General features: G+C 43.1%; 1 protein-coding gene across 5 annotated transcripts in view; it reads left to right on the top strand.

The window, feature by feature from the left end:
* SLC36A4 (solute carrier family 36 member 4) overlaps window positions 1-26177 on the top strand; it is a 132548-nt gene that overhangs the window by 24014 nt on the left and 82357 nt on the right. For all 5 annotated transcript variants that reach the window (XM_064169973.1, XM_064169982.1, XM_064170012.1 and 2 more), the window contains 4 exons: window positions 1256-1351; window positions 5537-5621; window positions 22698-22925; window positions 24914-25012. In XM_064169973.1, coding sequence (XP_064026043.1) covers window positions 1256-1351; window positions 5537-5621; window positions 22698-22925; window positions 24914-25012 — 508 coding nt within the window. The remainder of the gene's footprint in view (window positions 1-1255; window positions 1352-5536; window positions 5622-22697; window positions 22926-24913; window positions 25013-26177) is intronic.

Here is a 26177-nt window from a genome sequence, read left to right as displayed (position 1 = left end):
CCAAGCAGCGCTATAGGCTGGGGACTGAGTGGCTGGAGAGCAGCCAGGAGGAAAGGGACTTGGGGATACTGATAGATAGTAGCTGAAGATGAGCCAGCAGTGTGCCCAGGTGGCCAAGAGAGCCAATGGCATCCTGGCCTGCATCAGGAACAGTGTGGCCAGTAGGACAAGGGAGGTTATTCTTCCCCTGTACTCAGCACTGGTCAGGCCACACCTTGAGTCCCGTGTCCAGTTCTGGGCCCCTCAATTCAAGAAGGATGTTGAGGTGCTGGAATGTGTCCAGAGAAGGGCAACAAAGCTGATGAGGGGCCTGGAGCACAAACCCTATGAGGAGAGGCTGAGGGAGCTGGGGGTGTTTAGCCTGGAGAAGAGGAGGCTCAGGGGTGACCTCATTGCTGTCTACAACTACCTGAAGGGAGGCTGTAGCCAGGTGGGGGTTGGTGTCTTCTCCCAGGCAACCAGCAACAGAGCAAGGGGACACAGTCTCAAGTTGTGCCTGGGGAAAGTATAGGCTGGATGTTAGGAGGAAGTTCTTCACAGAGAGAGTGATTGGCATTGGAATGGGCTGCCCAGGGAGGTGGTGGAGTCACCGTCCCTGGAGGTCTTCAAGAAAAGACTGGATGAGGCACTTGGTGTCATGGTCTAGTTGACTGGCTAGGGCTGGGTGCTAGGTTGGACTGGATGATCTTGGAATTCTCTTCCAACCTGGTTGATTCTATGATTCTATACTGGGAAGGAATCTTCTGATTTCTGAATTTTTTGCATTTTCCTCTCTGGTGTGGAATGCCTTTGAAAATGTACATAAAACTAAGACCACTGAAACAATTCATAGGCTAAACTTCATGATCTCAGAGATCTATTCCAGCCTCAATAATAAACGATTCTGTGATCTGTGATTCAACAGGAAAAAACTGTTGAATCCTGTCAAAGTTGTGACTTCTAAGTTTGAGACAAACTTCTTAAGCTGATATTGTAAGAAACTATTTCTGGGTTGATGTATTAGGAAAGTTGTTCTATAAGCAACTTCTTTGTTGAATCAGGGGAAAGCAGCATTGTGGTTGACATGCTTATAGAATGCTGAGTGGTCTTTCCTGGGGAAAAGAAGCCCAAACTGTACCTTTAAAATTCATCATTCACAGAATGGTGCCACAGGTGACTGCTTACAATCATGGGAGACCACCATCGTTTTCAAGGTAAATACACAGGCCCTCATAGTTTCTACTAACTTTTTTCTTTCTTCACTTTTTGATTTCAGAATGAAAAAGTCTTCTGTGGGATACAGTGATACAGTTAGTTATGCCATGGAAGTGGGGCCCCTGGCTGCTTTTCAGAAACGAGCTTCCTGGGGACGGTAAGTTTGCCTTATAACTTAATAAACTGGTTATTAAAAATGAATGATTTCTCTTGGAACAGTTAGGAGAGTTCCTTTTTTACTGAGGCTGTACCTGCTTTAAGAACATGTTCTTTGTGATCAAAATGTTTTACTGCAGTGTTGTTTGTTATTTCCTGCAGCCAGTCTTGGTAGTGGTGACATGGCAAGACTGGGGAGTGTCTCCCTCTTAGACATTTACTTATTCGGATCTACATGAGCTGTGATGAAAAGAATTCTGTTCAGTACTGTAGGAAGAGAAGAGGTATATCCAGAAATGCATTTGGTATTGTCTAACATAGTGAAATGATTTCAGTTTTCATGCTTGTGCTAGTTTGAGCCTAGCTAGAATGTTTTGGTGAGAAGAGTTAGATTACAGGCTGTGGAAGGAAAACAAGGCTGATGTCTACCTCACTCATTGGCTTGCTGAGATGTGTAAGAATAAGAATCAAAACATAGATAAGGCACTGGGCTGCTGGGGAACTGGCTGAGCTGCGTTTTCCTTTGGCCTCTCTCTGACGTTTGCTTCCTTAACCCCCTGACTGAACCTCCATTCTTCCTTGGGGCTGGGGTAAGGTTGACAAGGGTAGGGGGAAGGTGAAGGGGCGGTTGGAAGCCACTCCTGGAGACTCAGGTTTTTGGTGGGCTGTTGTGTTTCTATGTTACCTTTTACCTTGTATATTTTTGTATATAGAATCATAGAATCAGCCAGGTTGGAAGAGACCTCCAAAATCATCCAATCCAACCTAGCACCCAGCCCTAGCCAGTCAATTACACCATGGCACTAAGTGCCTCATCCAGTCTTTTCTTGAACACCTCCAGGGACAGTGCCTCCACCACCTCCCTGGGCAGCCCATTCCAATGCCAATCACTCTCTCTGGCAAGAACTTCCTCCTAAGATCCAACCTATACCTACCCTGGCACAACTTGAGACTGTGTCCCCTTGTTCTATTGCTGGTTGCCTGGGAGAAGAGGCCACCTCCCACCTGGCTGCAATGTCCCTTCAGGTAGTTGTAGACAGCAATGAGGTCAGCCCTGAGCCTCCTGTTCTCCAGGCTAAACACCCCCAGCTCCCTCAGCCTCTCCTCATAGGGTTTGTGTTCCAGGCCCTTCACCAGCTTTGTTTCCCTTCTCTGGACACGTTCCAGCACCTCAACATATAACTGTATGTACTGTAAATATCTGCCTGTATATTTTGCAAAGCTGTAAATAATAAGCTTCATTCAATTTCCAGAGCCAGCTGAGTCTAGTCTGGGTGATTTCCAAGGTGTGGGAGGGCAGGGAACAGCCAAACCATCACAATTCTCTTTTGCCATAAGCACTTACCACTACATTAGAGTTCACTCTAAGCAGGTTGACATGGCAAATGTCAATTACATAGATATATTTATTCTGAAAGGAAGCAAGGTAACTTTTCATTCCTGTTTAAATATAATCTGCAAACAATGGAGAAATACATACTGTATTTTGCAGTAATGTCAGGCTGACAAGAGGAAATGGCCTCAAGTTGCATCTGAGGAAGTTTAGGTTGGATGTTCGGAGGAAGTTCATTACTGAGCAGGTGGTCAGGCACTGGAACAGGCTGCCTGGGGAGGTGGTGGAGTTGCCATCCCTGGAGGTGCTTAATAAAAGAGTGGATGTGGCACTTGAGGCTATGGTCTAGTGATTAAGGATGCTGGGATGAAGGTTGGACTGGATTATCCTGGTGGTCCTTTTGATTTGTCCATAGCGATTCATAGTGATTAGGAAGGATTTGGTTTAGTCAAGGACTTGTCAGTGTGAAACTAATGATTGGACTCTATGATCTTGAAGGTCTTTTCCAGTCTAAGAAATTCTGTGATTTTGTGATATTAATAGCTTGTTAAGTACTTTATCTCTCATTTTAATAAGACCATTATGTTTTCTTTGCCATTTGTTGCTGTGTAGCTGTTTATGGAGTTTACAGTCTGACTGTGTAGTCAGAAACTCAAAAACTCAGAGATATAATTGAAAGTGTTTTTTTTCCCCACTTGAGAAAGAACTTTTTTTAGTCCTGTTGTTTTCAAGGATGGAGCATCTTGTATCATGTGTTTTGATTATTACTTTGCTTCAAATAAGAAGAGGTGAGCTAGTCTCTTAAGAGGTTTTTTTTTTGTTACTTCATAGGAATGGAGTAGAGCTCAATGGGAAAATTGGTTTGTAGTGAAATTTGATCACAATTCTGTGCTGCACGAAAGATGTCTGGACTTCAGCAAGGCCTTTGACACTGTCCCCCACAGCAAACTGCTGGCTAAGCTGTCAGCCCGCGGCTTGGATGGTAACACTCTGTGCTGGGTTAGGAACTGGCTGGAGGGCCGGACCCAGAGAGTGGTGGTGAATGGTGCCACATCCAGCTGGCGGCCAGTCACTAGTGGTGTCCCTCAGGGATCAGTGCTGGGCCCCATCCTCTTTAACATCTTCATAGATGATCTGGATGAGGGCATGGAGTCAGTCATCAGCAAGTTTGCAGATGACACTAAGCTGGGGGCAGATGTGACTGAGCTGGAGGGCAGAAGGGCTCTGCAGCAGGACCTTGACCGCCTGTACAGATGGGCAGAGGCCAATGGGATGGGGTTCAATAGCTCCAAGTGCAGGGTGCTGCACTTTGGCCACGGCAACCCCATGCAGAGATACAGGCTGGGGTCGGAGTGGCTGGAGAGCAGCCAAACAGAGAGGGATCTGGGGGTACTGATTGATACCCGCCTGAACATGAGCCAGCAGTGTGCCCAGGTGGCCAAGAGAGCCAGTGGCATCCTGGCCTGCATCAGGAGTGGTGTGGTCAGCAGGAGCAGGGAGGTCATTCTGCCCCTGTACTCTGCACTGGTCAGACCACACCTCGAGTACTGCGTTCAGTTCTGGGCCCCCCAGTTTAGGAAGGACACTGAGATGCTTGAGCGTGTCCAGAGAAGGGCGACGAGGCTGGTGAGAGGCCTCGAGCACAAGCCCTACGAGGAGAGGCTTAGGGAGCTGGGGTTGTTTAGCCTGGAGAAGAGGAGGCTCAGGGGTGACCTTATTGCTGTCTACAACTACCTGAGGGGTGGTTGTGGCCAGGAGGAGGTTGCTCTCTTCTCTCAGGTGGCCAGCTCCAGAACAAGAGGACACAGCCTCAGGCTGCGCCAGGGGAAATTTCGGCTCGAGGTGAGGAGAAAGTTCTTCACTGAGAGAGTCATTAGGCACTGGAATGGGCTGCCCGGGGAGGTGGTGGAGTCGTCGTCCCTGGGGCAGTTCAAAGCAAGGTTGGATGTGGCACTTGGTGCCATGGTCTAGCCTTGGGCACTGTGGTAAAGGGTTGGACTTGATGATCTGTGAGGTCTCTTCCAACCTTGGTGATACTGTGATACTGTGATGTCAAAGCCACAACTGGTGGTTTGCTTTCCAGAGACACAGTGCTAGAGCAAGTTCTTTCTCTGAGGCAGATCTCTGCTGTCTGCCTGACTAGCAATGAGTTTCACTACAGCAGGTCTTTTGGCTACCGCTGTGTGCAACATCTTTTCAAAACCAATTTGAACCATGGTTTAGAGGTTTTTTTTTCATTGATATACAATGTCTAAATGTGTATTTGGATACAATGATACAGACTTAGTAAGATGTGAGAACATTGGTTCTTTTGAATTGCTGAAACTTCCATAACTTAGACTGAGACATTTACTTTCTTGTCCTGGTGGAAAACTGCTGCGTTAGGGGCTCACAGCCACCCACCAAATTTATCTGTGCATTAAATAAGTATCTCTGTTGTGTACCACATTTGTAAGTAGTTGAATTATGTTTTATGCCACTTTAAAATATGCAAGTAATGTGAGTATGTTTGTTTTTTTGTTTGTGGGTTTTTATGAGGTGCTTTGATACCTACTCAATGTTACCTTACAAAAGAAACATCTACAAATCCACCCTGTTTTGCAGTGAGGGGAATGTGGCACTTGGTGCCCTGGTCTAGCCTTGAGCTCTGTGGTAAAGGGTTGGACTTGATGATCTGTGAGGTCTCTTCCAACCCTGATGATACTGTGAACCTGCTTTGCAGTGCTCATGAAAATAATGTGACATTTGAATCTGACATTTTAACAACTGTAAAAAGGAGCAGTAATTGCATATTAGTTAGAAATAGGTTAATCATTTGATCCTGAGTATAATGTTTGTTTTTTTCCTTTTCAGGTATATTGTGGACTTTTTCCTAGTGATAACACAGCTGGGATTCTGTAGTGTTTACGTTGTGTTTCTGGCAGAAAATGTGAAACAAGTGAGTAACCTTAACGTGTGGAGACCGTTATGATTTCATATTCATTTTTCCTCACTTTTATCTTCTTCCTTATGAAATCCAAAAGAATTACTTGTAGAATGTTGTAAAGCTGAGAGATGCTCAGAATAGGTTATTTTAGTTAAAAAGGAGCAGTGTGCAAGGTGAACTAAATTCAGATTTTGAGCAAGGGTTTATGACCTTGTTGCTCTCTGATTTGCTTGCTGAAGTAAAAGAAAATAATGATGGAAATGACAGAAAGTGAGGTGTAGGAGCCAAGCCTTCAGCTGATTTCCTTCCCCTTCCTCCCTCTTGAGCATATTTTTCTCTTTTCAAATAATTGAAGTCTTTTTGTGGTTCTTGTTTAGTCTCTTCCCTTTTCTAGAATAATCTTCTCTGTTACAGAATTCATAGTGTCAAACCCAGTCCTAATTTTTATTCTTAAAAATGCCTGACATTGAAATTTCTGCAGCTTCCTCAGCAGTCAGTTTCCGTGGTTATCTGTTAGGACAGTTTCTTTGCAGAAGCTTAAAATTCCTCATTGGCACTTTAAGTCCTTGATTTCATGTTCTACAAGTATATAAATTCTATAACTGTATAATCTGTAAGTAATTTATGGTGTACACCTTTTGTGTTTTTGATTATTGTTATCTTCCTGAGGGGAGACATCTATCTAATGAAGAGGAGATGTGATAGAATCTAGCAATTCTTTCTTTTCTGTGAACACTCTGCAATTGGTCACATCTCTCTCTGTTTTTTTCTAAATTTCATCTTAGAAGTTGGTTATGCCACTCTAGCTGAAGTTTTGCCTGTGATCAGTAAAGCTGAAGGGTTATGTCACAGGTCTTACAGACTGTATTCTAGACTTGACACAGTGTACTGGTCTTTTTGAAGGAACATGTCATTGCTAGCTTGGGATTGACTTGTGGTCCACCATGATCATAGAATCATGGAATGTCAGGGGCTGGAAGGGACCTCAAAAGATCATCTGGTCCAGCCTCCCTGCCAGAGCAGGATCACCTAGAGCAGATCACACTTGAATGCATCCAGATGGTTCTTTAATATCTCCAGAGAGGGAGACTCCACAACCTTCCTGGGCAGCCTGTTTCAGTGTTCTGTCACCCTTAAAGTGAAAAAATTCCTCATCAGGTTCACATGGAACTTCCTATGCCTCAACTTCTACCCATTTCCCCTTGTCCTGTCACTGGCCATCACCAAAAAGAGCCTGGCTCCATCCTCTTGACACTCACCCCTTACATATTGATAGACATGAATGAGGTCACCCCTTACTTGTCTGCTCTCCAAGCTAAAAAGCCTCAGCTCCCTCAGTCTCTCCTTGTAAGGAAGATGTTCACCTTCCTTAACCATTTTTGTGGCTCTGCAATGGACTCTATCAAGCAGCTCCCTGTCCTTCTTGAGCTGAGGAGCCCAGAACTGGACACAGTACTCCGGATGAGGCCTCACCAGGGCACAGTAGAGGAGAAAAGAGAATCTCCCTTGACCTACTAACCACACTCCTGATACACCCCAGAATGGCATTTGCCCTCCTGGCCACAAGAGCACACTGCTGGCTCATGGCCATCCTTCTATCCATCAGGACTCCCAAGTCCTTTTCCCCTTCACTGCTCTCCAGTAGGTCAGTCCCCAACCTATACTGATACCTGGGGTTGTTCTTTCCCAGATGCACAACTCTACACTTGCCCCTGTTGAACTTCATTACATATCTCCCTGCCGAACTCTCCAGCCTAAGTCTCTCTGAATGGCAGCACAGCTCTCTGGTGTGGCAGCCGCTCCACCCAGCTTGGCGTCCTCAGCAAACTTGCTGACAGTGCACTCCATGCCCTCATTCAGGTCATTAATGAATACATTGAATGCTACTGGTCCCATTACTGACCCCTGGGGAACACCACTAGTTACAGGCCTCCAGCTAGACTCTGTCCCGTTGACCACAGCTCTCTGGCTTCTTTCCTTTAACCAGTTCCCAATCCCCCTCACTACTCCATCACCCAGACCACACCTCCGCGGTTTAGCTATGAGGATGCTGTGGGACACAGTGTCAAATGCTTTACTGAAATCAAGGAAAAGCACAACCACCTGGTTCTGTTCTCATAGAAGGTTATCATGTTGATCAAACATGCCTTCTTCCCCTTTGGTTAAACATGATTTTTGCCTTCCCCATGCTGACTGCTCCCAGTGACCTTCTTGTCTTTGGTATGTCAAAGCATAGTGCTGAGGATAAGTTGCTCCATTATCTTTCTGGGGACAGAGGTGAGGCTGACCAGTCTATAGTTACCTGAGTCCTTCTTACCCTTTTTGAAGATTGGAGTAATGTTTGCCCTCCTCCAATCCCCAAGCACTTCTCCTGTCCACCATGACTTACCCAAAATAATGGAGAGTCGTCTGGCAAGGACCTCTGCCAGCTCCTTCAGCACTCGTGGGTGCATGCCATGATGATCTCTTAGTCCTTTACTGCAAAGCTGTATTCTAGGCAATTCTTCTGGTTCTTTCTGTACAGACAGTTTCTGCTTACCTATTGAATCCTAGATTTTTTTGTTGCTCTGTTGACTTCTAATTTCTCAAGCTTGAGTTCTAATCCTGTTATTCAATATTCTTTTACTTTCCATCTGGAATAGATGATTAAACCACGTTTTGTGTATCAGATTTCAAAGTATTAAGTAGCACTGCTGATGTTACATTTCATGTGTTTTACTGTAAATACTATTACATATGTAGCAGGTAGTAATAAATATATGCAAGCACATGTTAATAGGTTTTAGATTTTCAAATAGATATGAATTATTAGAAAATACTGAGTTATTTAAGGATTGGTAAGAATCAAATATCACAAATCATGCCATATTTATGAGAATGTCAGTTAAAAACTGCAAATGAATCCCCACAACCACAGATGTCTTTACACCTCCTGAGCAACCCCCAGACCTTCCACTAAAACCCATCTGTCCATTTCCTCCCTCACAGTCAATCACTGACTAAAGCAAACAAAGCTATGCCTGTCACTTTCATGACAGCTGCTCCTGCTTTCATTCATGGTTTTTTGTCTCTCATTCTTAGTTCTAAGCACTTCTTGTTCTCAACATTGGAGATTTTTCTGTTGACAGAATCCCTGATACCTGCTGGTCCTTCCTCTTTGCACCCTCAGTAGTTGCAATCAGCAGTGCAGTTTGTGTCTGAGCAGAAAATCTGTGGGAGGTCAGCCAGCACAGGTTGGCTGCTCAGATAGAAGCTACAGGTGTTTTGAGCTTGTAGTGCTCTGTCCTCCACAGGCTTATTAGGATACCAGCACTCCCCCAATGTAATCTAAAGCTATGGTTAGTTACTTGACATAAAACTAATGAAGGTTAATCTGAGCCTGTGTCTAAATGTGTACTTCTGTAATTAGTGAAGTTGCTGAGGGCTAAGATAGGGCAGATTACTGAGCATTAATCATTGGTATGGACTCATATTCTACCCAAAAATTAGAATAAATGTGGCCTGACATAGCTTAACTTTAATGAGGAAGAAGAATGTCCCCTTGAGGCAGTTAATATATAGAAGACAGGATGTTTTTGTCACTTCCTGGTAGATGAGAGTTACAAGAATATTCCAAGTTCCACAGATGAAGATCCTGAGAAATTTGTGTATTTGTAAGCTCTGTAAGTTTGCCTCTTGGGAGAGGAAAAAAACACTACAACTCAGCCTTAAAAACTAGAGTCTTACTGTCACAATCTATTGCAATACCTAACCCTCCTGTTTTACATCTGATGTCCTTTTGCTAGCCCTCTGAAGTGGTGATTTTTATTGCATGCTTTGTAACGTAAGTTCAACTCAAAACCTTTCCTGTTGAATATGTATCTGATCAACCAGTTGCTATATATGTTTTGACCTTATGCAAAAGGCAAGAGTGAACACTTGCTGACCTTGGTGTTTATAGGTTTTGAAAATAACCCCAAACCTTTTCAGGAATCCTATTGCTGCTCTCTTGGGAAAAAAAGGTTGAAAGATCTTACACAAAAGTAAGCTCTGTAAAAGCAGTGACTGCAGGGGCCCATGACCTGTACCCTCTGAACGAAGTAATTAGCAATTCAGAAAGCGTATTTGATTCAGATAGTTCTGTACTCTTTCGTCTGAGGAAGGAGGCTGTGATTTCTTCCTGGTCCCGTAGAGGGCACCAAAGAACAGAAATTCATGGGGGTTTAAGTCGACTTGTTTGGGGTGGTGGAAGGATGAGATACCTGGATAGAGGGAATGGGGGTGTGTGGAGAGCTAGGATAAAGGAAGACCATAGTGAATATCTTACTAATACCACTCCTTGACCAATGCCTCTTCACTATGCTCCATACTCTTCTGATCACGTTTATGTGCTACTATTTGTAAATTAAGCCCACTGAAACCAGTAGGAACTTCCACTGAGATATTTTCTTTGATATCCTTTGTTGTAACTCGTACCAACCCAAATTGAGTCATCTCTTCCTTCACTTTATTCACTATGTCAGAGATAGAAGGCAAAGCATTTAAAAATGCTTCTAACACAGGAATAGAACGTTAATCAGTTCAGATTGTTTTGAGGTGAATATTAAGTTAGATACACAATGGTGCAATTGGGTCTAAATATTTACTTTGTCTGTTGAATTCTGTGATGTGTTTGATGTACCATTCTCACTAATGGACAGGTGGTATAGCTTCTGCTGCTAAATCTTTTCTGACTAGTGCCTGTGGGATTATGAAAATGTTGGCTGCATTGCATGACAGTTTTCCTAATGCTTTGTTCTACAACCCCCTATTTCCAGTTGGGTCAAATTTCAAATAAAGGCTTTTCCTAAGGAATACTTTCCTGGGACACCAAAGAAATTGTGGGTAGAGTTCTAGATAAGCCTAGAAGCATGCAAATATGGGGCTTATGGGTGAAGGTATATGGAACTGAAGAAAAACTGGAACAGAACCTGAAGGTTGACTGCAGCATGACTAGAGCAAGAGCACACTGAGACAGAAAAAAAGAATCAGTGCCCAAAAGAATATGGTCCCCTTTCATGCTGTAGTTTCTTTGCTGCTCCTGCTTGAGCAATGGAAAACCCTAAGTCAAGTGTCCTGGCATTTATCAACTGATTTGTGAATATTTGCTGAGTTCTCTGGAAAATTGTCATTTTCTTGTTGGCTGAAAAATGCTGCATGGGAACTCTTTATGTTAGATCTTTAGACCTTTGAAGATGGCCCATCAGTGGGATGCCACATAATGGAATTATTATTTTTTTCCTTCCAGTTTTTGTAAAGTGGAAAGAAAAAAAAAACAAACATAGGAGATTTGACTTAAATATGAAATTAGACATATGAAAAATAAGTAGTTTGAAAAGTTGGGTACTGAATGATAATAAAATATCAGAACTGAATGAACTGTAAAACATTTGTCATGCCTTTTCATGCCAAATTGCAGGATTACAATATAGTCTTTATCTGCCTGATAACATATTGGTTTTGTGCCAGATCTGGCCTTGTCTGTATTACTGCCTTACTCCAAGTTGAATAAAGAAGAAATTAGAAGGAACCAGTGAGCTCAAACACTACTGTTTTGAACTACTAAGTGCTAAGAAGTCCCATAGCCTGTGTGACAGAAATAGTGAGTTTTGGGATATGCAGATGATTTTGGCCAAAGAGATTAAGGAGATTTCCTGCTTCTGAGACAGTTTTTACAAGAAGTGTACTCCTCAGTTGAACTGAATTTTCTGCAGTCACTAGTTGTGCATTAGTCATTTTCTGAGTGCCTGGCACAAGGAATTTGATAACCAGATTTGCAAAAGTGTTTCATCTCCCTGGATACCGCTGAAGTTGGTGAGTCCTGTGCTTGAGCTATGTGAATGAGATACCAGGTGAAGCACCCCTGCAAAGACAGATTTTTCAGACATCATTCCAACATGTAAGATCTGGGGACTTCACTAGCAGTCATGATGCCTAATGACTTCAGTGCCGTGCACTTTCTTTCTAGGGCTGTAATGGTATTTCCTCATGTGGTTTAGGGAGATGTTTGTGGGACTCCCAGGAGCAGTCACAATAAACATAGAACGAAATGCAGATAGTGTGTGTTCAAATTGGAAGTTAAAAAGTGGGCTCCATGACATGCATGCATATTCTTTTGTACATGGCTTTTCCAAGAACAGATCAATTGGATGGCTAAGAGGAAAGATTTGTCTAAACTGCCTGATATTCTGATTGTATTTCAGATTGTTTTGTTTTCTTCAAGGAGAAGAAAGTTAGATGCAATATCTGATGGTTTTGGCCCAGCATGACTGCCATGTGCAGTAATGCACTGGCAGAGAGCAGCAGGAGATTGAAAGTGATTGTTGTCCAGAACAGGAATCCAAGATTGTATTAATTCTAATATTTCAGAGACCGAGTTAGACAGACAGTGAGTCATAGTCCATCCTAACACAATCAGCAGTAAACTTACACTAAGCTAAACAGAATATGAGAGTCTGAAAAAAAAACCCCAAAAAGTCCTCCTGCTGCTTGGTATTTCGTTACTTGTGTGAACAGTTTTAAATGTTATCTGATTAAACTTTTATAGAATGCACTTTCCAAGGGATGGTGATGTTAGCCTGCATCTGAACCAATCTGTATAATCTCATCTTCATTAGAGCTTTTCTCTGCTGCTCTTTAATATCAAATCTCCCACCGCCAGTTGTTCCACTCTGAAGGACAGTAATGATCCTTACTTTCTGTAATTCTTGTATTTTACTTTCTGACTCAGCTTTCTCTCACTACTCAGCCACTCTTGCCTGTTTGTTTAGATCTCCCACACAACTGACTTTTGCTGGAACTTATCTGGTGAGCCACTTCTGAGTCAATGTACAGGATCGTTATTCTGTCATGTTTCAAAATCCACTACTGTGGTATGAGTATTTTCTGTGAGTAGTACTGCTCTCGTGGTGTTAAAGCTCCTTTATTGATATGAAGTTGATTTAAAGGTATTTATTTCCATGAAAGGGAAGAAACTCCCCTCCACTGTCTTTACATCAGTATAACCGTGTCCTTAATATCAGTTACATGGTGTGCATGATGATCAGAGGGCTGGATGTGCTAAGAGAGTTGGAGCTGTGTATTGGAAATTAATACTTGGCTGTGACAATTACAAATATTAATTTATGTATTAATATTTTATTATTAATATTAAAAAATTCAGGAAAATTCCCTGAGATTCTTTGGATATCAGTTGACAGGAAGTAGCTGCACAGAATTAAACAGTTTTAACAATCAGAACTTGGAAAATAGAAATGGGAAAACAGGGAAAAAATCTAACTATGCTTATGGAGTCTTGGCATTAACTCCAGCATATGTACTCATGACCCTTTTTGGTACCTGAGTAAGTCTCCTGTACCAAAGACGCTTTCAAACTCATGATAATGATCTTGAGGTAAAACACAAAATATTCCACGCAGAGGGAAGGATAGAGGAGATGCTGCTGCTGAGCTACTAAGGCAAGATGCATGCACGTGGCCGCCTTGATTCCCAGTTAAAGAGCCAGGAATGAGGAAAGGCAGGAAGGTTCCATGCAGAAAGGCACAGTTTCTAAATCGTTCCCCTTTAAATACTTCATTTGAAAATCAAACTGGCCAATAGGCACTAGCACCATTGTGCTGACCAGTGAGTTCAAAGCTTCCTGTCTCATTTGACCATGCAGGTACATTGATGGGCAGCACAAGACATCTGACATGTGGTGCTAAGCTCCTAGCCATCAAGGCTTTGCTCATCTGACTCAACTTCCTGGACCTGTAACAAGAGGAGGAGAACAAGGATTAAATCAGCCTGGCAGGATTTATGCCCTACCAGCCCAGGCTGTTCAGCCTGGAGAAAAGAGGGCTTGGGGGAGACCTTGTAGCAATCTTCCAATGCCTGAAGGGGGGGCTATGAGAAAGCTGGAAAGGGACTTGTTACATGGATTTGTAGTGATAGCATGAGGGTCAATGGTTTTAAGCTGGCAAGGGTAGATTCAGACTGGATAATAAGAAGAAATTCTCGACAGTGAGGGTGGTGAGACATTGGAACAGGTTGCCTAGGGAAGTTGCAGATACTCTTATCTCTGGAAGTGTTCAAGGCCAGATTAGATGGGACCTTGATCAGTGTGATCCAGTAGAGGGTATCTGTGCCCATGGCTAGGAGGTTGGAACTAGATGATCTTTAAAGTCCCTTCCAACCCAAACCATTCTATGATTCTATGTACATGTGTATGAAATTAACCTCCAAAATATTTTAGTAATGCAAAAACCTGTGTGTAGTGGACATAATGAGAGCAGCATGAGAGTCAGCAGTTGAACTGTAGTGTTCAAGAGTTTCTATTTTTAAAAATAAACTGAAATGCTAATTGTGAAGTCATGGGCTTCATATTTTATTGCACCTGAATAAGAGCTTTTACAGAGATTAAACTTCAGAAACTTTGTCCTCACCCAGCCAATACTGCTCTCTATAACAGTCTTAAAGTCACAGTAGCTTTGTCACCTAATGGCAAACTGATGTCTAAAATACTGTGCCTATGTGCACTTTCTCTAGAGAACAGAACCAAGCTCCTTACTGAAGTCATGGGAGGACAATAGAAAGTGGTCATAAAATAACATAGGTGCTTCTGATCTGAGGCAGAGAAAAACTTGAAGACAGTCAAGCAACTGGAACCAGTTACCCAGAGAGGCTGTGCAACAGCCTCCATCCTTAGAAGCTTTCAAGGCCCAGCTGCAGAATGGGGAGAGGAAAAATCTGGTTTGACCCCATAGCTGATGTAGCTATGAGCAAGTAATTGGACTAGAGACTTCCCGAGATCCTGTCTAACCAAAATAATGCTATGATTCAATGACCCAAACATCCATTTTTGGATGAAGTAGCCCAGAAGGCTGTTGAGAATGTAATGTTTTTTTTTGTAGTAGACAGAAGACTTGACAAGCAAAGTGACTCAAATAAGAGGTGATGTGGAACAGAAGAAGGGGCAAGAGGGAGGCTGAATTATCACAGTATCACCAAGGTTGGAAGAGACCTCACAGATCATCAAGTCCAACCCTTTACCACAGAGCCCAAGGCTAGACCATGGCACCAAGTGCCACGTCCAACCTTGCCTTGAACTGCCCCAGGGACGGCGACTCCACCACCTCCCCGGGCAGCCCATTCCAGTGTCCAATGACTCTCTCAGGGAAGAACTTTCTCCTCACCTCCAGCCTAAATCTCCCCTGGCGCAGCCTGAGGCTGTGTCCTCTCGTTCTGGTGCTGGCCACCTGAGAGAAGAGAGCAACCTCCCCCTGTCCACAACCACCCTTCAGGTAGTTGTAGACAGCAATAAGGTCACCCCTGAGCCTCCTCTTCTCCAGGCTAAACAATCCTTTATTGCAGACCTAGAGCTGCAAATTTTGGATTAAAAATGTGCATGAAGTAGGTGATTTTTCATAGTTAGGGCTAAGACAGCTATGATTCTAAATCTAATTTGCTCCAAGTATCTGTACTGAGCAAATTCAGAATGTCTTTTCTTTTTTGACATTCCAGCTAGAATATCTTTGATGCCCCTTCTTTAAGCTGTGTTTTAAGGGACAGGATCTATCTCAGGTTCTTGAAAATCATGATGTTTTTGAGACTCTCGTTGGCCTTTGTTTCCTTCTGGTGAGTGCTGAAGCAGTGAAGAGTACAGAGAGAAGCGGTAGCATGCTCATACCATTTTAAAGCATACTATATGGAAATATAACTCTGTGATGGATTATACAAAATTAACAATCTGTATTAATTTTAATAGCCAGGCCATGATTGTTAAAAACTATGAAAACTCTTTATTAAAACTCACCAGAAAACTTATTCACAGGTTCAAAAACGCACAGGTTGGAAATTTATACATGCAGGGAACAAGCAACACTAGATCACTTATTGCTCAAAGTGGCAAATGCAGATATTATACTGGAAGAGGCTTTTAAATATTTACTCACAAAATTATTATTACTCCACTTGTGAGGCTAGCCACAGTCCCAGACAGTACCCAAATGCTTTCAGGGAGCTCTGTCTTGTCGGCCGCTGAGACTGGATTCTTTCCAGGCTTCTGGGGAAAGGAGGCAGACAATCTCTGACCTTGGCTTCTGGCTTCTCTGGATGATCTGTGTGTCTCTGGGACTTCTTCTCTTGGCAGGAGACTTAGAGGTGCAGGCAGGATGTCTTGCAATGTGCAGTCTCAGCACAATGTCATGCTGGCTGTGCAGGCCAATCAATTGCATGCAGGCATTTAGAGCCTGTTCCTGGTAAGCTCTCCAGGCAAATTCAGGATGCAAAAGAGGCAGCAGCAGCAGCACCCTGTGCTACCTGCTTATCCCTTTTATCGATATCCAGCCTGAGACTAATGGGGCATTGGATAATCAGAATGGCACTTTGCCAGGCTTCACCATATTAAGTGAGGCCAGGGCTTTTGCCCTTCCCTCACACAGTTGCTTTCCCCAACACATAAGAGCGGGGGGGCAGGGGAACATGTCTGGGCATGGATAAGCCCATGTTTGCCCTATCAGGCCTATCACCACAAACTTATATCTGAAAATGTGTGAGTGAGTGATGGGAAGCTCAAGTCAGGGAGTCACAGTCTGATTTGAGTTGACTGTGTTTTGCTAGTTCTGCATTGGTATTAACTCATCTGATGATGGTTGTGGACAGTTCATGTGCAGCTGTAGCATTCCTCACATTTCTGTGAAAATAAAAGGTTCTTTTTTGTGACCACTGTTACACAGAATCAATCAGGTTGGAAAAAACCTTAGAGATCATCAACTTCAACCTGTAAACACCACATGGATGTGGTTTAAGCCCATCATCATGGTAACTGATCATAGTAAGCTTAATCTTGAACTGAACTGTGTAGGATATCGTTTGCAACATTTTGCAGTCATGTTCACTAGTAAATGCTGATTGAATGTCTAGATGGAATTTGGTGTGTTAATAGGAAAAAAAATCAAATATTTCTGATTTTAGGAACATTTTATAAGGCTTTGTGTCTAGAGATAGAATGTCTTAAGAGAAAAATGAAGTATTTAAATGCTTGAAATGATTTGAGGCTGGTTTATACTGTGGTATTTTAAAAATGTGGTTTAGATACTCAGCTGTATCCTCCTTGCAGTTATTTTTTTCTTGGATATAATTTATTGTTTTAAAAATAATTCATTAGGCTTAAAGACATTTATAGAAATTGAAGGCACTTTAGCTTAAATATTTGTTGTACCTGATGTTTTCAGTGGGACTCACATGCTCAAATCACACTGTAATTCTTAGAAATCCCTCTTATGTGCCCTTGTGTGCAAAGCAGCTCTGGCTACCTGCAAATGCATGCAAGCAAGTAAACACACGAGGCTGTTGTTAAGGTGAGAGGTTGTTGGAAGTGTTTGTTCTGTGTTTCTGTTTTAAGTGTGGTGGGAAAGCAGGAAATGTCCACAGAGAGCTTTTACTTCACGTGGCATTAGGGAAGTAATTTGATTAAGTGTTCAATGTAGCTTGGCAAAGTGGAGTTGTTATAGCTTTATTAATTCACTGGAATTCAGTTCTAAATATTCATCTCTTCACAGGTTTCTCAGAACGTTGTCTTAATGAAAACTAACAAATGTTAGATGTCTTGTAAGTGATGCTTCATAGAATCATAGAATCAACCAGGTTGGAAGAGACCTCCAAGATCATCCAGTCCAACCTAGCACCCAGCCCTAACCAATCAACTAGACCATGGCACTAAGTGCCTCATCCAGTCTTTTCTTGAAGACCCCCAGGGACGGTGCCTCCACCACCTCCCTGGGCAGCCCATTCCAATGCCAATCACTCTCTCTGTGAAGAACTTCCTCCTAATATCCAGCCTATACCTACCCTGTCACAACTTGAGACTGTGTCCCCTTGTTCTATTGCTGGTTACCTGGGAGAAGAGGCCACCCCCCACCTGGCTACAATGCCCCTTCAGGTACCTTCCAACAGATCAACACCTGCTCCTAGCTTGGTGTCATCTGCAGACTTACTGATGATGGACTCAATGCCCTCGTCCAGATCATCACTAAAGATATTGAACAGGACTGGGCCCAGCACTGATCCCTGGGGAACACCACTAGTGACTGCCTGCCACCTGGATGTGGCACCATTCACCACCACTCTCTGAGCTCTGCCATCCAGCCAGTTCTTGATCCAGGACAGAGTGAATCTGTCCAAACCATGAGCTGCCAGCTTGGCTAGGAGCTTCTTGTGGCAGACTTCAGAACCTTGCAAGGTGGAAGCAGTGCTTCTGTAACAACTGGTGCCCTGTGTTGTCATTTAATGTGAGATTTCTGGCAAACATGTGGCTGTGGAATTGTACTTTTTGTCTTTCCTTTTTTCATAATGAAAAAAAAAATTGTCTGGAGCTTTTTGTTACAGAGAAAAAAGTTTTATGTTAATTCCCTCTTCCTGAGTTTGTGAATGATGCAAAATTTTACTCCTCCTATACTTGTGAACTTTGCTAGTTGGAATGAATTGTTTTACATTCATTCCCATCCACAAGAAGGGTCGGATGGAGGAACCTGGGAACTACAGACCCGTCAGCCTGACCTCAGTGCCAGGGAAACTGATGGAGCAGGTTATCTTGGGGGCAATAACTGCACACCTGAGGGATGGCAAAGGGCTCAGGTCCAGCCAACATGGATTTAGGAAGGGCAGATCCTGCCTCTGCAACCTGATCTTCTATGATCAGGTGACCCGCTTGGTGGATGTGGGGAGGCCTGTGGATGTGGTCTATCTGGACTTCAGCAAGGCCTTTGGCACTGTCCCCCACAGCAAACTGCTGGCTAAGCTGTCAGCCCATGGCTTGGATGGCAACACTCTGTGCTGGGTTAGGAACTGGCTGGAGGGCCGGACCCAGAGAGTGGTGGTGAATGGTGCCACATCCAGCTGGCAGCCAGTCACTAGTGGTGTCCCTCAGGGATCTGTGCTGGGCCCCATCCTCTTTAACATCTTCATAGATCATCTAGATGAGGGCATCGAGTCAGTCATCAGCAAGTTTGCAGATGACACTAAGCTGGGGGCAGATGTGGCTGGGTTGGAGGGCAGAAGGGCTCTGCAGCAGGGACCTTGACCACCTGGACAGATGGGCAGAGTCCAATGGGATGGGGTTCAATAGCTCCAAGTGCAGGGTGCTGCACTTTGGCCACAACAACCCCATGCAGAGATACAGGCTGGGGTCGGAGTGGCTGGAGAGCAGCCAGACAGAGAGGGATCTGGGGGTGCTGATTGATACCCGCCTGAACGTGAGCCAGCAGTGTGCCCAGGTGGCCAAGAGAGCTAATGGCATCCTGGCCTGCATCAGGAATGGTGTGGTCAGCAGGAGCAGGGAGGTCATTCTGCCCCTGTACTCTGCACTGGTTAGACCACACCTTGAGTACTGTGTTCAGTTCTGGGCCCCCCAGTTTAGGAGGGACATTGAGATGCTTGAGTGTGTCCAGAGAAGGGCGAGGAGGCTGGTGAGAGGCCTTGAGCACAGCCCTACGAGGAGAGGCTGAGGGAGCTGGGATTGTTTAGCCTGGAGAAGAGGAGGCTCAGGGGTGACCTTATTGCTGCCTACAACTACCTGAGGGGTGGTTGTGGCCAGGAGGAGGTTGCTCTCTTCTCTCAGGTGGCCAGCACCAGAACGAGAGGACACAGCCTCAGGCTGCGCCAGGGGAGATTTAGGCTGGAGGTGAGGAGAAAGTTCTTCACTGAGAGAGTCATTGGACACTGGAATGGGCTGCCCGGGGAGGTGGTGGAGTCGCTGTCCCTGGAGCTGTTCAAGGCAGGATTGGAGGTGGCACTTGGTGCCATGGTCTAGCCTTGAGCTCTGTGGTAAAGGGTTGGCCTTGATGATCTGTGAGGTCTCTTCCAACCTTGGTGATACTGTGATACATAGACTTGGTTTTACATTATTAGCTGCTGTCTCCCTCTGCCTCATGAAAGTCTCGTGCTGCTGCCAATCCCTTGATTGCCTGCTTGTCTTCTTTTTTGGGAGTTCGACAAGAAGACCTTCAAGGGTCACTTCTAACCTGATGCATGCTGTGATTCTATGGTTTTCTTTCCTTCCTATTCCTGAAAATAAAAAAAATTAATAGCCCTGAGTTACTGTGGCCTATAAAATAAAATAGATGCCATTAAGCCCAGGTAGTTGTGATGTTTGCGTAGAAGTATCACAGCTATATAAAATCTTGCACTGTAATGATAATGATTGCCCCTTTTATTGTACAGCTTCCCATGTTTGGATTTTTGAGACAAGATCTATGATCTTATTTCACTTGCATAGGTAATAGCTGGCATTTTAAAGAACAAATGCCATTGAAAGAATCGCCCATAAATTGAGCAGTCATGGGACCATGCCTGTGAGCAGTGCGATAAGGATAAGAGTAATACTTAAGAATTGCTACTGTTGTATGTTTCCTGTCAGTCTTCTTCTGTATTTGGTTCTGTATTAATTTTAAGACTGTGGCTGTAGGAGATGGTTGTCTGGCAGTACCTGGGAGTCAGAGTACTGCCTTCAGTTGTTTTGTTACGTATTGATTTACCATTTTTGTTTAAGACTTTGTGCTATGTGGAACTTTTTTTCACTGCCTTGATATCTTTTTTGAGTCGTGAAAATTTCTGCAGCATGAGCAGGTTAAGCAGAGTCAAGTGCTGATTTGCTTTCGTGGAAGGGAAAGATACACTCTTAGGGAAAAGGCATGATGAGATTTAAAACAAATGGATTTGAACCATAAGCATTTTGCAGCAAGCAGAGTAACCACTGTCTCTTGATCGTGGTGTGCACATAGCACAGAAGTACACAAACCAAATTTTGGCAGTTATGGTCACATTAACATTTTTCCAAAAGAAGAAAAGTGAATTGCTAGTAGTGCCAAACTCAGTCTTCTGAACTGCACCACACTCAGTAAGTTTGTAAGGATATTGTTAGGTTATGCAGGGAGAAAATTAGAAAGGCCAAAGCTCAGCTAGAACTTATTCTGGCCACTGCTGTAAAAGATAACCAAGGATGTAATTGGGTTATGGTTGGACTCAATGATCTTAAAGGTCATTTCCAACCTTATAATTCTATGTTTTTACAAATACATCAGCAATGAAAGGAGGGCCATGGAGATTCTCCATCCATCCTTTATTGGATTTGGAAGGAAACTTTGTCACACAAGATGATGAAAAGGCTGAGGTACTTAATGCGTTCTTTTCACAAGTCTTTAGTAGTTGGACTAGTTATCCTCAGGGCATTCAGGCCCCTGATCAGGAAGACAGAGATGAGGAAGAGAATAAAGTTTCCATAAGCAAAGAGGAGTCTGTCAGTGACCTGCTACTCTACCTAGATGCTCAGAAGACTGTGGGACCAACAGAGATCCACTTGAGGATATTGAGGGAGCTGGCAGAAGAGCTTGTCAAGTGCCTTTTATTCAGTATTGGCTAACTGAAGAGGTCCCAGTTGACTGGAAGTTAGCAAATGTGACATCTGCCTGCAAGAAGGGTCAGCAGAGGAGGATCTGGGGAACTGCAGGCCTGTGAGCCCAACCTCAGAGCCAGAGAAGGTTATGGAGCAGATAATATTGAGTGTGACGATGCACAGCCAGCATGGGTTCATTAAATGCATATCCTGCTTGGCCAACCCTACATCCTTGTATGACAAGGTGACCTGCCTAGTGGATGAGAGAAAGGGTGTTGGTGTTTTCTGCCTGCACTTTAGTAAAGCATTTGACACTGTCTCCCACAGCAGCATCCTGCAGAAGCTGGCTGCTCATGGCTTGGATGGGTCTACACTTTGCTGGATAAACAAATGTCTGAAAGGCTGAGCCCAGAGAGTGCTAGTGAACAGAATTAAATTCACTTGCAAACTGTTCAGCAGTGGTTCTCCCCAGGGCTCAGTACTGGGGCCAGCTCTCTTTAATATCTTTATCAGTGATCTGCAAAAGGACATTGGGTGTGCCCTCAGTAAGTCTGCAGTTGACACCAAGTTGGGTGGAATTGTTGATCTGTTTTAAGGTAGGAAGGCTCTAAAGAGGGATCTTTTCTGAGGTAACAAGTAACAGGACAAGAGGACGTGGTCTCAAGTTGCAGCAGGGGAAGTTTAGAATGGATATTAGGGAAAACATTTTCGCAGAAAGAATCATAGAATCAACCAGGTTGGAAGAGACCTCCAAGATCATCCAGTTCAAGCTAGCACCCAGCCCTGTGCAGTCAACTAGACCATGGCACCAAGTGCCTCATCCAGTCTTTTCTTGAGTGCTTAAGCATTGGAGCAGGTTGCCCAGAGTAGAGTTACTGTCCCTGGAAGTGTTAAAAAAACATGTTGATGTTGTTCATAGGGACATGGTTTAGTGGTGTACATGGCAGTGTTAGGTTAATGGTTAGACTTGATGATCTTGAACATCTTTTCCAACCTTAATGATTCATTGATTCTGTGATTCTACAGGCAACTGTTGTAATGTTATGTGCAAAAAGCCTAATGCTTTTTCATACTGTGTTCTACTCTTTATCCATAGGCATCAGCTTTTATCAATTTAATGTCTCCAGGACTTTTGGCTTTCTCAAAGCTCATGTTTTTTAAACTTAAGTTAATGATTAATAAGAGAGTGAAAAATAATTTGAATTAAAAGTGAGATGGGTTTGTGCAATAACATTATTTTGTATGTATGCTGCTATGATATGCATGGCAAAGGTGTGTGGTTGTTAGACACTGAACCCAGGTGCACTGGCAGTTGGTCAGCTAACACCCTTACTGTCCTTTCTAACTCTTATATTTATGCCTAGATCCATGTCTCTTGCATTCATTTTACCAAATTAGATCATATTCCTTTCAGAAAGGGACAAATTGCTCACTTGGATTTCCTCTTTAGTCAGTGGAGGGATAAAAATGCTTTCAGATCTTTCAGGTCTTGATTTCATCATTGATCTTAAGAACACAACACATGCCAAATGTGCCTTATCTTCTCCTCTGCACAGAGCACTGGAGCTCTGAAATGTCTGATGCAACTGGTAAAGCAGAGGGACAAATCCCTCTCTATATAAACAGCCATGTGCCCATCTGTATACAGATATTCAGTACTGCTCCTGTTTAACAGACTTTTTTATTTCTGTATTCTACAGGTCCATGAAGGATTCTTGGAAAACAAGACTGCTTCCATAAATGTCAGTGCCACCAGCAGTTCTTCTGAGAGGAGGAGTACTGATTTACGAATATACATGCTGTGTTTCCTGCCCTTGCTGATCCTCCTGGTCTTTATTCGTGACCTCAAGAGCCTGTCCTTGCTTTCATTGCTTGCCAATGTGTCCATGGCTGTCAGCCTGGTGATCATTTACCAGTATATTGCTAGAGTAAGTATAAGCAAAAATATCTGTGTTTTCAGTGTGGCAGGTTGTATTTGTTGCACGTGGCAGTTGGTCTCTGATAGATATATACTGACTGACAGTTTCTGAAAGGCAGACTTGCCTTGTGTTTTATTGAGGCATTTTAATTTAAAGAGATGCCTTAATACTTGAGACATGCTTTAAACCAAACTTCTACACTATTTTTGAAAGAAAGAGTAATATTGCTGCAATTAAGATAATAAACATATGTATTGTAACAACCTGGAGGCAAGGTTGGAGGTGGCACTTGGTGCCATGGTCTAGCCTTGAGCTCTGTGGTAAAGGGTTGGACTTGATGATCTGTGAGGTCTGTTCCAACCCTGATGATACTGTGATACTGTAATATAGGAATTTTTATGAGTTGCAGATAGAACCTGCAAGGTTTTAATCTGGAGTCAATCTTTCTGGTGCAGCAGAAGAACAGTTCATAGATTCATAAATTCATAGAATGGTTTAGATTGGAAGGGACGTTAAAGATCACCTAGTGCCAGCCCCCCTGCCATGGGCAGGGACACCTTCCACTACCCCAGTTTGCTCAAGACCTCATCCAACCTGGCCTTGAGTACTTCCATGAAGGAGGCATTCATGACCTTCCTGGGTAACCTGTTCCAGTGTCCTATCATCCTCACTGTCAAGAATTTCCTCCTTACATCCAGGCTAAATCTACCATCCTCAGCCAATCGCTACATGCCCTTGTAAAATGTTTCTCTCCAGCTTTCTTGTAGGCTCCCTTCAGGTACTGGAAGGATGTTATAAGGTCTCTCCAGAGCCTTCTCTTTTCCAATTGCCTTGACCTGGGTGTAGGACCTTGCTTTGCCTTGCTGAACTTCATGAGGTTGGCTTGGGCCCACCTCTCAGGCCTGTCCAAGTTCCTCTGGATGGCATCCCTTCCCTCCACTGTGTCAGCTGGACCACACAGCTTGGTGTCATCCACATAATTGCTGGGAGTGCACTCAGTACCACTGTCCATATTGCTGACAAAGATGCTAAACAGAATTGGTCACAGTACCGACCCCTGAGGGGCACCACTTGTTACTGGTCTCCATTTGGATGTTGAGCCTTCAATTACAGCTCTTGAGTGTTAGAACAGCAATATTCATTTCTAGTTACTCTCCAGTACAATCAGGAAAATGTTAAAGATTTAGCCTTTGCTAATACTTCCATGTACTGTGAAGTTGAATAGTTGCTGTATTTTCTGTGTTGCTGCTGCTTTTCATAATGGGAGGTGTTTCATAATGGAACAAATCAAACTGAAAGCTAAAAAAAAATCACATCTAGAAAGCTCTATTTTTTTTTCTGATGGTTTTTAAAAAGTGTTAAGTGACACTGGTACATGCATGGTGTAGGTAAGTGGTGAGAGCCACTATTGTTTCACATGAGTGTTATGAAATGAGTGGGGAGTGGAGGATGGGAGGGAAAGAGGAAGGCAGAAGAGCCATCAGAAGGTATTGACTGGGAGAGGAGGCAGAAGAAGTTACGTAAAGAGGTTGGGGAGGATAGAGAGCAGTTAGTTGTTCTGCAGGAGCTCAGCTTGTGTTAAAAAGATTTTCTTAAACTGTCCATGATGTGTGTCTGTGCAACATGAAAGCAGTTCAGAACATGCAGTGCAGTAAGAATAGCCTAAGTTTGCAAAAGATTAAGCTTGAGGTGTGAGCTTTGCCTTTTGTTTTCATTGATGCTCTCTCATATACACCAGTGTGATACTTGGAAAATGTCTAGTGCCAGTAATCTGAACCTAGAATATACTCACCTGCAAATGTGTATGTGTGTGTGGGAAGGTGGCTATAGATGTGTGTATAAAGGACTAAGTTTGGGAGGAAGACCAGGGATTGTAGATAACAATGTATACACCACTACTGACGCATGCTGAGATTTCTTTCCTGTAGCATGACACATCAATGGAAATTGTAGGAACAGCCAATGTACTTTGCATGACACTGTTTTTTTTGTTTCAGGATATGGTAGATCCTCAAAAACTGCCTTTTGTGGCTGGCTGGAAGAAATACCCACTGTTTTTTGGGACTGCAATATTTGCTTTTGAAGGAATTGGTGTGGTAAGTCCTTTTTACTAACTCTTCAAAATACCTGAATCTGTGCTAAGTGGTGGGATTAAGGCAGCTTTATTTCTGTTGTTACTTAGCTGTTTTTTCAGTTGAAGCAGTAATCTGCCACATTGATATGAAAAAGGGTTAATTTATCTTGTCAAGTATTGCAGAAATTGAGGGTACAACAACCCCATCAAAGGGGAGTTTGGTGAATATTGGTTGCTACTGGGACACTTAGCCCCCTCCCAAGTTGTGAGAATGCCTTTAGTTCCAGACAGATTGAGACAATAGTGTAATAATTAGTGTAATAAGATGCTATATAATGATATAGTACTCAGCTCAGAATATGATGATACCATAATTAGAATGATTCAGCAGCTCAGTTTTAGGTGATGAATATGTAAAAATAGGAACATATTCAGCACCCTCCTTTTCCTTTTGGGATCACAGAGGACAAAGTGCTTTATCAGAAATGTATTATTCTTGCCTCAAACTTGTCCTATAAATGTGACTTGATAGAGATGATTAAAAAGAGATAGAAATACCAGAATATTTTTTTTATTAATGGCTTTCTGACAGTGAATCTTGATTCTTTATTGTTTCCTGAAGTATGCCAGTTAAAGAGACCTCACCCTTAAAAATCCAGTTATTAAATGTGGACCTGTCTTAACCTTTTATTTATTACTGATACTAAGGGCTTTCCAATTGTGTCTCATGCCAGCAAAGTTTGAAAGTTGGTTAGCACTTTTGTTTGATGTGGAATGTTTTGGAAAAAGAGCCAAGGAGCTGTTTTGGGGAAAGGTAGCTTGTGATGTCTTCAAACTGTTGTGAAATTAGTATGTACACTTTATTTGTTACTAATGTAATTGCATACTTAAGCATTGCTCTGTGCTTAAAACTAAAAAAAAACCAACAAACACCACTCCCAAGCTCCAAAAAAACCCAAACCACAATAACCTTAAACCAGCACTCAACAAAGCTGAAGTGACTGTCATTGACTTAATACAGGAAAGTGTTCAAATAACTTTCCATTTTCTGTGGCTTTCAGAACTGAAACAAACCAGAAGAGCGGAAGAGCAAAAACTTTTAACTTCTGTTAAGTTACTAAAATGTGTTTTCCCACACAGGATGTGTGGGATCTCCATTTCTCAAACTGTTCTTGGCTGTTTCTCTA

The sequence above is a fragment of the Pogoniulus pusillus genome, chromosome 3 (genome assembly GCF_015220805.1).
Source record: "Pogoniulus pusillus isolate bPogPus1 chromosome 3, bPogPus1.pri, whole genome shotgun sequence".
Taxonomy (NCBI): domain Eukaryota; kingdom Metazoa; phylum Chordata; class Aves; order Piciformes; family Lybiidae; genus Pogoniulus; species Pogoniulus pusillus.
Note: the sequence above shows the minus strand (reverse complement) of the source record. Positions and strands in the feature narration are given on the sequence as shown.